General features: G+C 40.2%; 1 protein-coding gene across 3 annotated transcripts in view; it reads left to right on the forward strand.

Annotated features, from left to right (window-relative positions):
- ARHGEF3 (Rho guanine nucleotide exchange factor 3) overlaps window positions 1–12687 on the forward strand; it is a 140161-nt gene that overhangs the window by 105466 nt on the left and 22008 nt on the right. Inside the window, exon 1 of one of the 3 annotated variants that reach the window (XM_069812273.1) lies at window positions 3230–3520. The exons of 1 other annotated variant lie outside the window; for it this stretch is intronic. In XM_069812273.1, the coding sequence (XP_069668374.1) occupies window positions 3425–3520 (96 nt within the window). In that variant the 5' untranslated portion in view covers window positions 3230–3424. Of the gene's footprint in view, window positions 1–3229; window positions 3521–12687 lie in introns of those variants that run through there. One more of the 3 variants, XM_009924832.2, reaches the window with a different exon arrangement.

Raw genomic sequence — 12687 nt, forward strand, 5'->3', positions numbered from 1 at the left:
CTTTTTTGAAAGTAGCTTGCAATTCAGATCTAATTTTTACAGTGTTAGTGTAGATTTGTAGTCAAAGTATAATTTTTGGAATGAGTGGACTCACTGGCTTCAATCTTACAAGATGCCTTAGTGATACCACTGAAACCTTTATTTCTCCAACTATATAACTGGAGTTCACTATGGAGTCTTTCAGCCGCAAGCTTATGAACTGACATTTCGCTCTGCTTGGGTGTGCGTGCACATACACACACTACAGTGACTAGTGATGGGCAGTCACTTTGCATTCTAAATTAATGTAGAAATGAAATGTAAATGTAAATCAGTACTGACTAAGTTTGTAAGATATTTCAGAATGGACTCCAAGTTTTGTATTTCATATGCAATACAGAAGGGACTTAATACCATGATTAAACTGACATAGTTTTGATTATGAGTGTACATAACAGTCTACAGACAAATTCAGTTCCCTAGAAGAGACAGTTGTTTGAAATTGTAACCTTGTGTTATGCCATCAGATAATATGATACTTATAAAGTTAGGTGCTATTCATCAATGAACTTTGGGTCCAAATATCAGTTCTAAAACTATATTTACACTCTTCTGGTGAAGTAAATAAACATCCGAAGTGTCTAATGAATCCTGGTTTAGGTGTTCATTGAAGTCTATCTTGTAGGTGCAAGATGCTCTGAAACTTATTGATGAGAAGGTCCTGCCTATTTTTAAGACTTGTATTCCTCTTAAGACAGATTTTTCTCTTGTTTCTCAAGAGTGCTTAGTCAAGCTGAAGTGTACTGGCCTGATTAATGGAGAAATGACAGAACGCCTCTCTTGGCATATTTTTTTACGTGTATAAACCAAAGTCCATTATTTCAGTCTCCAAACCGGTACACTCTTGTCCTCTGTGAAGTGCTCTTTATGCTGTGAAGCATGTTACAGGATTAGAATGCTTTGAGGACAAGCCCTGAAGGCATTTTGTCTATACTGATTTAAGTGAAGTTGATTTTTAACATGGTGTCAGCACACACATTCATAAACAAACATACACAGATGGTATTTGAAGTCAGGGCTTCTTGGGTTTAAATGGTTACACAGCAGCTGCAGTGTTCTCAGGAGGTTCTTGACCATTTTATACAATCTGTGTGTATTGGTGTTTTAATACACTTGAAATGTGAGGAGAAACCATCCAACATAATCAAGGTGTGCTCAGAGGTATTTCTGAAGAAGACTTGCAAAAATGAATGCATGTTCATGTGAATGAAATAATTGTAGCTTCAGAAATCCTCAGGTAAGACAGGTAGTCTTCAAATAAAATGCTACATTCTTTTCATATTTTTTTTTAAATATGGAAAGGAAGGGGGCTGCAGCAAAGATTAATCTAACATAATACCAAATCTCCAATGGTGGTCAGCAGTAAATGCTGAGGGAAGAGTATAGAACAGAAATAGCCTGTCATGATGTTCCCCCCAAATACTGTCCTGGTACCCAAGAACTTGTGTCTGAGAAGCCTTCTTAGCAGCAGCATCTTGTCACAAATACTTCCACTGTATATAACACAGAAATTGTACATAATATGAAGAATTAGCTTGGTTTTTTCTTTGCTCTGAATCTCCCACCATCTGGTTTAATCTGATGTACTGTTTTTTCCCTCTAGTTGAATGCAGTGAAAAAATCATTCCCTATTTGCTTTCTCTGTCAGTCATGGTTTGTAGATCTTTATCACACCTGCTCTGATTTCTCTTTTCTTCTCTAAAATGTCCTGTCTGCTTAACTCTTCTTTACATGAAAGCTGTTTAATGCCTCTTGTCAAGACTCTTGCTTTCAGTGAACTTTGTCCCGTCCTACTATGATGGAGATGAGGAGAGTGGTACTGCATATCACACTCAAAATGTTCAGTTGCCACATTTCCTTCTAGAATAATTGAACATCCAGAAGTACTGATAACTTTGTTCCTACAATTTTCCAGGAACTGCAGTGTTGGGAAACTGGTGGGTTTTTCTCTTTTATGAGCAGACTGCTACAAAATAGGTCTGCATGACAGGCAGCAGGATAGCAGCTCTGGCTCTACTGTGGTTGCTCCTGAAAATGCCTAGGAGATAAGCGTGAGACACATTATATGTTTGGGATATTGGTGAAGTCAAAGGAAAGTGTCCAAATGAGGTCTGCCATTTGACTAAGCTTATTCTAAGGACACCATTTATCTAACAACCTTTAGGAAAATAAATGCTTGTAAAGCAACATCCGTCATACAATCTGCCTTTAAAACCAGTTAATTCTTTCAAAATCTGTAAAGTTATTCTTGGTTGTGCTCCTTCCCTTTGGCTGAAAATACCCTTCCCTCCTCCCCCTGTCCGGCTTCCTACTCAGTTTCCTTTTCCTTGTCTCCCATATACTCTTTTTGTCAGATTGATCCTGCATCGCAGACAGGGCCCCTAACACTTCCCCTTTCTTTCCAGGAAATTTTTACTACCTTTGTCCTAAGGTAGACATCAAAGAGAATTTGCCTAGCTCCACAGCCACCGCGTGCCCTATGCGATATGTTAGGCAAAGCTATTTTTCCACTTTCTCAGCTTGTCACAATGAGGGGTGCGGGCAGGGGAGCTCTTTTGACTAAACAATAGCAACAAAAGTGGAAGTTGAAAAACACAAGAAACAAACGCCTGCTTGCCAGACAGGAAAAAGCAACAATATGGGTGAACAAGAGGAAAAAAAAAAAAAAAAAAAAAAAGGCGGGGGGGTGGGGGGGGGTGGTGGTGGTGGGAGGCAATGCTGTATGTTGTGGCAGCGTAACGGGATGCAGCATTCCTTCTCTGGTCAGCAAGAGCGTTGCGCACAGAATGTCGATGCCGCTGCCGTCCGCAGGACCGCAGCCTGTGTTTGGGACACGACTCCTGTGCCGTTCGGGACTGCCGCCAGTTGCCGTGAAGCCCCGCACTTCTTGTCAGCTCCGCAGCTGTCCGCAAAGCCCCACGCTCGCTGCACTGCAGTTACCCCGTGAGAAGCTAGCAGGAACGCGGGGTTCAGCTTTCCCTTTGCCCTCGCCGTTGCTAACGTACCGCTGCGCCGTCAGGAGGGGGGCGAAGCCCCGCGGCGGCGAAGAGGAGCCGCGGCCGCGGGGCGGAGCAGCCCGGCCGGCCGGCAGCCGCGGGCGCCCGGGGGAGTTGCGCCGCCCCGCCCCGCCCCGCCCCGCGGGCGGGCCCGGCGGGGGTGGGTCGCAGCGCTGCGGGGCGCCTGCCTGCCGCTGGGCGCCGGAGCCTGCCGCCCCTCCGCTGCCTCCTGCGAGCGCCGCAGCTCTCGCGGGTCGTGCGCTCCGGAGCCTCAGGCGGGAGATCTCGGTTACAGAGCTGCCGGGGAGGGGAGGCGCAGCTTTGTCTTCACGTTCTGTGCTCGGACAGAATCCGCTGTGACCCCCGAAACCGCTCCTCCCGCAGCCACGATGGTGGCCAAGGATTATCCTTTTTACCTTTCCGTCAAGAGGGCGAATTGTGCCTTGGAAGTGCAGACGGTGACCAGCCCAGCTAAAGAGACGGAGGTACCGAGCCTGTTGGTGATACGGTTGCACCTTTGTTTGTCTTTTTAGCGTGAGCTGTGTTGATTTGGGGAAGAGTTACGTGCTTTGAAAATAGGCTTCTTTGCATAGACACCTGGTTTGTTTAGGCATCCTTCACTGCCTTCTTTAGATATTGAACTCGCCTTTGCAATAAGGCAAGGAACAAAGAACCTAGATTTTTGGCATCTGTCACTTTAAGGAATTAAATCCAATCTTTTAAGTAGCTAATTGAGAAATACCTGGTTTAGATATGTAAAGTAACTTACCTGTATTTTATTCCAGGGCTAACCGTTACTTAAAAATTGTTAAACTGACGCAGGAACTGGGAGGGAATCTGGAAAACAGTGTCTTAAAGCGTTATCTGTCTTTTCCTCATTAGTAACAAACCAAGAAATTAATCCAATAATACAGCTAACTGAAAACCTGCCCTATCAGCAGGTTGACTACTCTGTTTCTTAAAAAGCACGAAGTCTTTTCAAGTGATGTTAAAAATCTTATTTATTAACCCAAATTCAACATACTCATTTGCAAATTTCTCATGAATGGTGGAACGTTTCAGGAATAAGTGTTCGTGAAAAACTTAAATAATTTGTGCTTTTGGTTAATGTTGCTTTGTGTGCTTGTTTGGAAAGAAAATGGTGACCTTACGGATTCTGGCTGGCTGCGCTGGAGGAAGGATAAAGTTTCTGTCTGGAAGTTTTTATCACTTAAATATATAGCTTGTTCATTAGTCTTGTTTGCTGAGTAACTTGAAGACAACTTACTGAATTGGGTGCATTTAATACAACTACATCAAAGATTAATTATCTCCAGCAGTTGAATGGATCTAAAGTACAAGTAACATAAGCCAAGTGACCCTATTTAGTCGTGATGCTTAAGCTAAGAACTAATAAGAAGATGCTGCACTCTTGCTTTTCAGTGTACTTTTACACAAAGGGTTTTAATTACTACAGTTAATGACAGTGGAGTTTCTTTAACCTGTGTGTTTTTGAAAAGTAGCACCCTGAGTGTGCATACATACGCATCTATGGAAAACATGAATTGTTAAGTACCAAATGGTTCTCTTAAGGTTACTCATTTTACTAACCATAATGTTAGAGAAATACGGCTTTAGTCTTTACTGCATGAAGTTTTTTTAATGAATGAATAGAATTGTCAAACCTAAGGAGTTGGAGTGTTGCTTTCTTATAGTTAGGAAGGGCAGCTTGATTATAGTCAAATTTCAAAGAAAAAGTCTCAATGAAAGCTTAGAGCATGAGGACGTATCTAATAACAGATGTGACCAATCAAAATTACAATGTGCAAACAGTTGCTTTGGATTTATCATCTTTCAGTTTGTGTTTTATATGAATAAAGCACCCTGTGCTTTCAGGCTGTTTTCTGAGAGTATGACGGACTTCCAGCATTCTGAAAATAGACTTTTAAACATTCTGTTTGTCTTAGGAGGGTATGAAAAGACCACCTGCCACCCCAAAGATTTGGTTAAGGAAGCAGAAATAAAAACTGCTCTTTGGAAAAGGCATTATAAGGATAGATGTATGCAGCCTGTTTCTTTGAAGTCTGTCAATATGTGGGGGGGGGGGGAATTATGTTTCTTCTCAAGCTGTAACATTAAACTGTTCTTCCACCCTTTAGTGTTTACAAGGCTAACTAAAGCTATTGGGCGCCTTCTGCCACAGTTTTGTGTTACTACACCAGAAAGGTAGCTTGCTGCGTGGGGGTTATGAATTTCTGGTTTTGAAATGCTGAATTTCATTTTAATTATTAACATGTGAAGTTGGTTGATTATTTAATAACCTAACTTGTGCATAAATGTTGATATATGTGGAATAGAGCAGGTTTTCTGCTATATAGATGTTGTGTTTTGGTTTTAAATCAGAACTTATTATTATGTAATATTTCCTCTGACTTTATTAAACAATAATCTTTTAGTCTTTGTTTTGCACAAATACAAAATACACTCTGGAAGATCAAGTACAGTAGTACTTACATGGGATGAAATTCAGCAAAAATCTTGAGCATATACTGTACTGTTGAAATTTTCCCAAATTTCCATCTGGAAGTGTCTGGGTAACAAGCTGAAGCTTACTGGCAATAGATTAATTCTTCCTTATTCTTGGGCTTTGCCTGGAGCCGGCAGAGCAGCTGTGCAAAACTAGGGATGTTTTTGTGAACAAGTCAGTGGCACAAAAGAGAACAGAGGTTTTCTACTTACAGTTCTTTCTTTAAGCCACACCAGCTTCCTTGGCATAAACTCCATAGAAGTAGCACAGTCACAAAACAATGACAAATGAAATGTCCAAAATGCATGTGAACAGTAAAAGTCGGGGTTCTGAGAAAAGGCTAGTGTACCTCTAGTCAAAGTACAATTATCATAGTTCTTTCCAAATGCAGTTAAAGGGCAACAAAACACTGCAATGCCTGAGGAATCAGTTAATATAGGAAATATTATAAGGCTTTTACATACATCATTGCGTACCCCACATAAAATACTGTAGTACAATTCTAGGTGTAAACAGTACAAAGGTGTTGGGCTCTTTCTAGCTTTTTAATAATTAAAAAATAGAGACAGTTAGTAAAACTTGAAATTTGCTTGTTTTAAGATATAAAAAGCCCCACATCTTTCCCAATGATACATACCATTTTCTGTGTTTCACTGGTTAAAGCAACTCCCTTATCACCCCCTCTAAAGGAAACAAAGTGAAGCGCAGCCAGTGGTTGGGCAGTGGGTAAGAAAGCATGCACAGTCACAGAAGGAGATTTAAAGGTCTGAACGTGAAGTCATGGGAAGGAAGACATGAATTCCTCAGAGTAAGGATGTTCTGTTCTGCTGTACAGGATCTCATACAGTGCCTGGGGTTAGGCTCTAAAAACTACCGTGGTGGCATAGAATTCCTTTGCGTCTCCAGTATGTCTGCTTACATCTCAGACTGCAGAAATCTTAGAACTAGGCATCAGGGCTGTTGGCAGTCTGTCTTCTGTTGTCTCCCGATATCCTCACTGTTTTGATATGCAGGAAGTCTAGGCTGCCTCGTGCTTAGGACTGTGTTTAATTCGTCGTGGGGAGTGCAGGAAGGCTAACCCGAAGGGTAACCCACAGGCCTCTAGGCCATGGCACATCGTTAACATGAGAACCAGGCATGGAGCCAGAGGGAAGAAGGGCCAAAAGATTATGAGATAAACTGCAAGTCATGAATTTTCTTTGATCTTCATAAATGTATGTATTTCATTTTTAATGAAATATTAGCAAGTTGCAGTTTTGATATATTTCAGGTAAGTTCATGCGCAGTGTAACCACAGTGAGCCAAAACGTTCAAACCCCCTCACTTGGAATTGCTGATCTGTTCTGCTTAATGGTAATTTGGAACAAACAGCTTGCCTTTATTTTTCCATTCAGTAACTTGCCGTATGATGTCTGCTTGTTAGTTGGCAGCCCAGCTTCATATCCAGTTTTTTCCAGAATGGAAGAGGTCTTTCTTAGGTAGTCTTTACAAGCAGCTTCTAATGAGAAGAAATTCAGAATTTAATCAACTGTACGTTAGTTGTCTGGGTTTTTCAGCGTTTCCGTTACTTGTGTTAATTCACCTCAGTGTGAGGTTTTTCTGTTAATTGGCCTTCATTTCCTAACTGCTGGTAGATATATTGATTTCTGGATATTGCAGACAAATGATCAGTCAAGAGAGCTGGATGCAGCTTGTCCTTATGCTACTGACGCTTCAGTGGTTCTGTCTTGCATATGGCAAATGAAATCTGAGGTCTTAAGGGTGGTGACTAATGAGGGCAGCCTCTTTGCGGCAAGGAGCCAATCTTTGATGAACCCATGATGCAACAGCGTGTTGCAAGCTTTAGCTGATTTTCTTCAACTGAGAGTACTTCACCACTTCTTTATATGGCTTTTCATTATACCCTGACTATCATTTCAGGTCCTGTTCTTTATAAAGCTGTGATTAAAACAAAGTGTCTCTGGATTTTGCTTTATTTGCTTGCTGGTTTTGTGGAGACTGGCAGAGGAGGAATAACAAACCTCCTCCTGCTCCCATCAGAGAGCGCAGGTGGTGGATGGAACCTTATGGTTTTGAAGGGAAGTGGTATGACTGATACACACGATTTATTGGATGATCAGTTGCCTTTAGGTATCAATTTACTTAAACAGCTTAATAAATTGTTCTTGCAATGCTGGCAGTTTTACTAGTGGGATGCCTCTCCCAGGTTTTAGGATGGATTTGTGTGGATGATTACAGTTAGCTTTGCAACACTGAACTAAACTTAGAACTGCTTTAGTCACCTACTTTGTTTTTCTTGACTATCAGCCTCAGCTCTAGAAGAATGAATGTTCTAGAATTTCCCAATCAGACTATTTCTAAGATACTATGAAGCAAAGGCAAATACTCTGCTGTAGCAAGTATTTTAAAAAGTAGTCTTTATTAGTGCCCTTAACAATTGAGAATGTTGTTCTAGTTTTAGATTTACTTCTCTCTGAAAGTGAAAAAGCCTGAGATGCCTGGCTTAATTTATTTTTAGGTTAAGTGTTTGCTGTATTAAGAGGCTCTGTTTTAACATAGGTTGTTTTTTCTATTTTAACCTTTTTTGTTTGTTTTGGTTTTTTTATCCTGCTGAAGGTTAAATACTGATAACATCCTGTGGAACAGAGCTTGAATGTGTTTTTTTATTCAACTCCAAGTTTTGGGGGTATTTATTAGAACTGTTTAATCTTAGGCCAATTTAACTAGTAGCAGACCTAATAAAAATAATAATGTTGGGCTTCCTGCCATGACAAATGTTGACTTACCCTTATAAAGCTGACTAAAAACTAATAACCTTTAAAGTATAGGAGTATGGAAATTTAGCCAGTTACATGAGGTCTGAAACAGAGTCGTTCTGTTTCAGTTTGCTGGCACTGCTTGTGAATTAGGTTTGAAGCAAAGGTTACTGTACTGTTTCAATTTATAGTGTCTTCCATTTTATTACACTGTTAAAAATTTTGAGACTAATTTAAGTTAAAACATTTTGTGCTAATGAATGCTCCCATAGCACGGAATGAATGCTTTGGTTATCTGTTTGTCTCGGTTCACAAATAGAAAAAGGGGGGGGAAATAACCAGCAGGTTTTTTTATAAAATGTCAAGAAAGTTAGCAACTGCAAATCCAGAATTACTCCTGTAAATAATTATCTCAGAACTTGTTGAACTCCAATAAGTTGGGATGTTTTTAACAAGCATTGTCAATTTCAGGGGTTTTGTATGTGAATTGAGAGAAAGTTAGTTTGCTGTTGAAGGTGAACGAGGTAAATTCTAAAATATTCTAAAATGCTAAGTTCCTGTGCCAGTTTTCACACAGCACTTTCTGGGCTGCCTTAAAAATCTCTCTAAATTCCTTTTGTTGAGCTTGTTTTTAAATAAAATCAGAAAAATCAACACAATGTGGTCACAGTAGTGCTGCATGTGGGCTGAAGACACAAGTGTGATGACCCCTCAGGGAAATATTTTCCCTTGTTTGTCAAATTCAGCACCAGTTCTCCGACATGGAGACTGTTGTTGAAATTGCTGATAAGAGATGGGAGAGTCGGGTGGAAAAACAATCATACCAGCAGTGAACATACGTTTGCTTTTACTGTTCACTGGGAGGAAATCAGTGGCTAAGCTGGTCAGGAGCACAGAGTGAACGAATTTTGAAGTGAGGTACTGAAGCAAATGAAGACCTTTTATATGGCACCTAGACTACTACTCAGTGCTCTTCAGTATGGGTTAATCCAGGTCATTGGTGCTGCTGTTTTCGGGGCAATATAAAAGGAACCCCGCCTAGTTCTTTTTTGTTTCCTTTCCTTCTGTTTTTTTAGTAAATTAAACCCAATCTTTTGTTGCAGTAATTTATACATCAAACTGTGATAATTAAGCTGTGGGTGGCCTTGGTGAATGACAATGTGTAGAAAACTAATCGATATTATTAAATGGATTTAACTCACTCTGACGCTCTGCTTTGAATTTGGGGAAAATTCCATTCTTTACATATACTAGTAAAAGATTTGTTTTATTTTGTGGGTGAAGAGCACGAGAAGTGCGATCTTCTTCCCCTAAATAGCCTCTTAGAAGCTTTCATATCTGTGCAGTGTGTTATTGGAGACAGTATATCCAATTATTAGGTGCCTGTTTCACTAATGAAGAAATAAAAATATCAGCTTAGCTATCAGTACATTGGAACTCAGGTAAGTGCCTAATTCTTCAAAGGATCTTCTGCTTTAACGTGCTTCCGTGGCTGTTGAATGCTTAGTTTGCCCCAGGAGTGGGTGCTGTGTGCTAAGATTCAGGCTTTTAAATGGTAAGGGGTGTGTATTAGAGCCAAAAATAATGATACCAAACTTACCTTTTGCCAAGACGTTGTCCTTTTGAAATGACTATATCACAGTTTTAAAAAGCGACACCTCTTTCAGTTATGCAAGGCACAAAGACTTAGATTCTACTGAAGAGGGAGTTGGCCGAAGTTACTCAGAGGAGTATGGCTTCCTGGTAGCACTATAGCTGAAGCTGCTTGCTGTATGCATTTCCCAGCTGTCTAAACCATTAGGTTAGAGTTTAGTGTAGAAGATACTAGAATATAATTGTATATAGGATCTACGGAATAAATTACAATGAAGAAACAATTTGGAGCACTGTGTCCTTCATTCCAAATTAGAAGAATGGTGAGGCGTGGCATATTTGAAACTTATCTGATAGCTTCCTGTCTTAAATCAGTGGTAATCAGTGAATATGCCATTGTGATTACTGTAATCTTTCTTCCTGCAAATTCCCCAGAAAAGTATATGATAATAATATCCTCTCTCAGAAGGACATAGTAGTTGTTTAAGACGTCCACTGTCTGGTTTTGAGAACCATCCAGATTTTGGACACAGATTGGCTTCTTTTACCAGTTTGTTCACAGTTTCAAGAGTTCTTTTTGAGGCTGCATATATACACAGTATTTCCAGCTTTAATTTTTTGCTCTCTGAATTCAAATGTTACCAAGTCATCTTGAGTTCAGATATACAGCTCCCTCCAAAAGCCATCTGCTCTTTGTTCTAGCCCAGTCAGGTATTAATTTGACTTCACTTGACTGTTCAGCCTTTGAAGTTCCTGCACTCATGTTTCCCTCAGCTGTATTTAGCCTTATATCAAATTTAAAGCCCTGTCAGATTAACATTACTTGTTCACATATACCAGCTCCACATTTTGGAAACTCTGCCAAACTGTAGTCTGGATCTTTTGTTTTCTAACTTACTTCCCGTATTGTTTTGGCAAGCCTTCGTGACTCTGCAAATGCAGTCTAACATTTGGTACTTTCAAAATTCTGAAATTATTTTTTAATACCAATAATAACAACTTCAAAAGGTCAGGCAAAACTTTGTAACTCCTGAATTTTTTGTGTCATAACTTTGCCCAGTTCCCAGTCTGGACAGGTGACGGTTGTTGCAAGTGGATCCAGCCACTAAATCCTATCTCACAATCCTGTCTGCTTCCAACTTCCCTGAACTGAGTGAGGGAGCAGGAGGGAAGGAGGACTGATGACTTGTAGTAGCTCTGAGTCTTGTGAGGACACTCAGAGATACAGACCTGGGATCTGATGTTTGTTCTGTCTGCACTATATGTCCTTACCGGAGCCTCTTCATGCTGGACAGATGCTACAGTAACACAGTTTTGTGTTCCCGTGTGCTTAGATTCATACCCCCAAAGATTTTATGATTGCGTGACCCCTGGTTAACTGGAAAATCAGGGATTTTTCAGAGACAAATTAGTAGAACAATGAACACGTACTAGGAATTCCTAATGGCAAGCGGTTTATTATTTTAAAAATAAATAAATGAAATTGAAGAGGCTTGGGAAGTAGCATCTGGAATGCAGCTCCCTGATCTTATTGGACTAATGTGCAAGTGTAGATTCTGGTCAGTATCTCTGGGTGAGGCAGAACAGTTCACACACTCTCCTCTTTCCATTTATCTGTTGGTTGTGAAGAGCAGAGCCCTTGGTGAAAAGAACAACCATCTGTTTAAAACTTTTTTATGCACTTGACTGTGAAATTTTTCCTATCCAGATCATTGGTCTCAACAGTTTGTTCAGCTTCTCTGTGGTGCTGGTTTGGAGAGGTGACTGACACAGCTGGAGAATGAGGGTATTGATGAAAGGGGAGATAGAGGGGGAATGGATGTACACCATGCAACAGAAATGCTGTGATCGAGTGTCTAACAGTTTCAGTATTAGCATCTTACAGTTTTAGAATTGCTCCGTTAGTGCTATATTTTCATTGCACAGTCAAAGCCTTACCCGTACAAACCTACATACAAACCCATACCCCACAGTGGAGGGGGTGACTCAGCGCTGATTGCTTTTGTTGTTAGATTTCTCTGAGAGAGATGACACATGGAACACTTAAAATTTGATGAGTTTTCACTTCCAGCTAGGTATCTTAACCTACCAGACAGTTTGTAATGCAGGGTGAAAATCACATTAGAAATACTCAGAAAGCTTTCTCCATAATTAAGAACTTACGATTAACAAGATTTACTTTAAGAACTCTTTGGTAAAGGTGTAAAGTCTCAGTCTTCTGAAATTATCTTAAATAATTATATTGCAGAGAATCCTGTAATAATACTGATCTCTTTTAATAAAATTGAATTCCTAATTTGCACTACGTATTTAGCTGTTTTGAATTCTGATCAGATTTTTCAGTGTGAGATCAGAATACGATATATTGCATGAGGAACTCAAAATAGGGTACTGACACAGAAAGGAGTAGGACCTTTGCAGGCGTACCTTCACAACCCATTATCTAACTTTAACTTTCCTTTGACTGCTGGGAGAAGTGCTGACCTCTGGTGGCTTACAACAAGAGAGAAGCTCTAGAAGAGCTTAATGGTTTTTGACGGTGGCTGAAACTCTGTTTGGAGTTCCTTATCTTTAACATCAACTTCTGTTTTCAGTAAGGTTTTGCAGCATGAACATTAGTAAAAATTATACTGCCTTAGCGTTTTTCGCCTCTATTGTGTTCCCCCTGGAACTATAGGCATCCTTGGCTAGGAGACAGGGCAGGTTTCAGAGACCCTTTGGGCTGTCTGACATGAAGAAGGGGAAATCATATTTCTTTTTTTCACTTCCTCTCACTCTCCAAGAGAAAGGAGTTGGT

The sequence above is a fragment of the Haliaeetus albicilla genome, chromosome 24 (genome assembly GCF_947461875.1).
Source record: "Haliaeetus albicilla chromosome 24, bHalAlb1.1, whole genome shotgun sequence".
Taxonomy (NCBI): Eukaryota; Metazoa; Chordata; class Aves; order Accipitriformes; family Accipitridae; genus Haliaeetus; species Haliaeetus albicilla.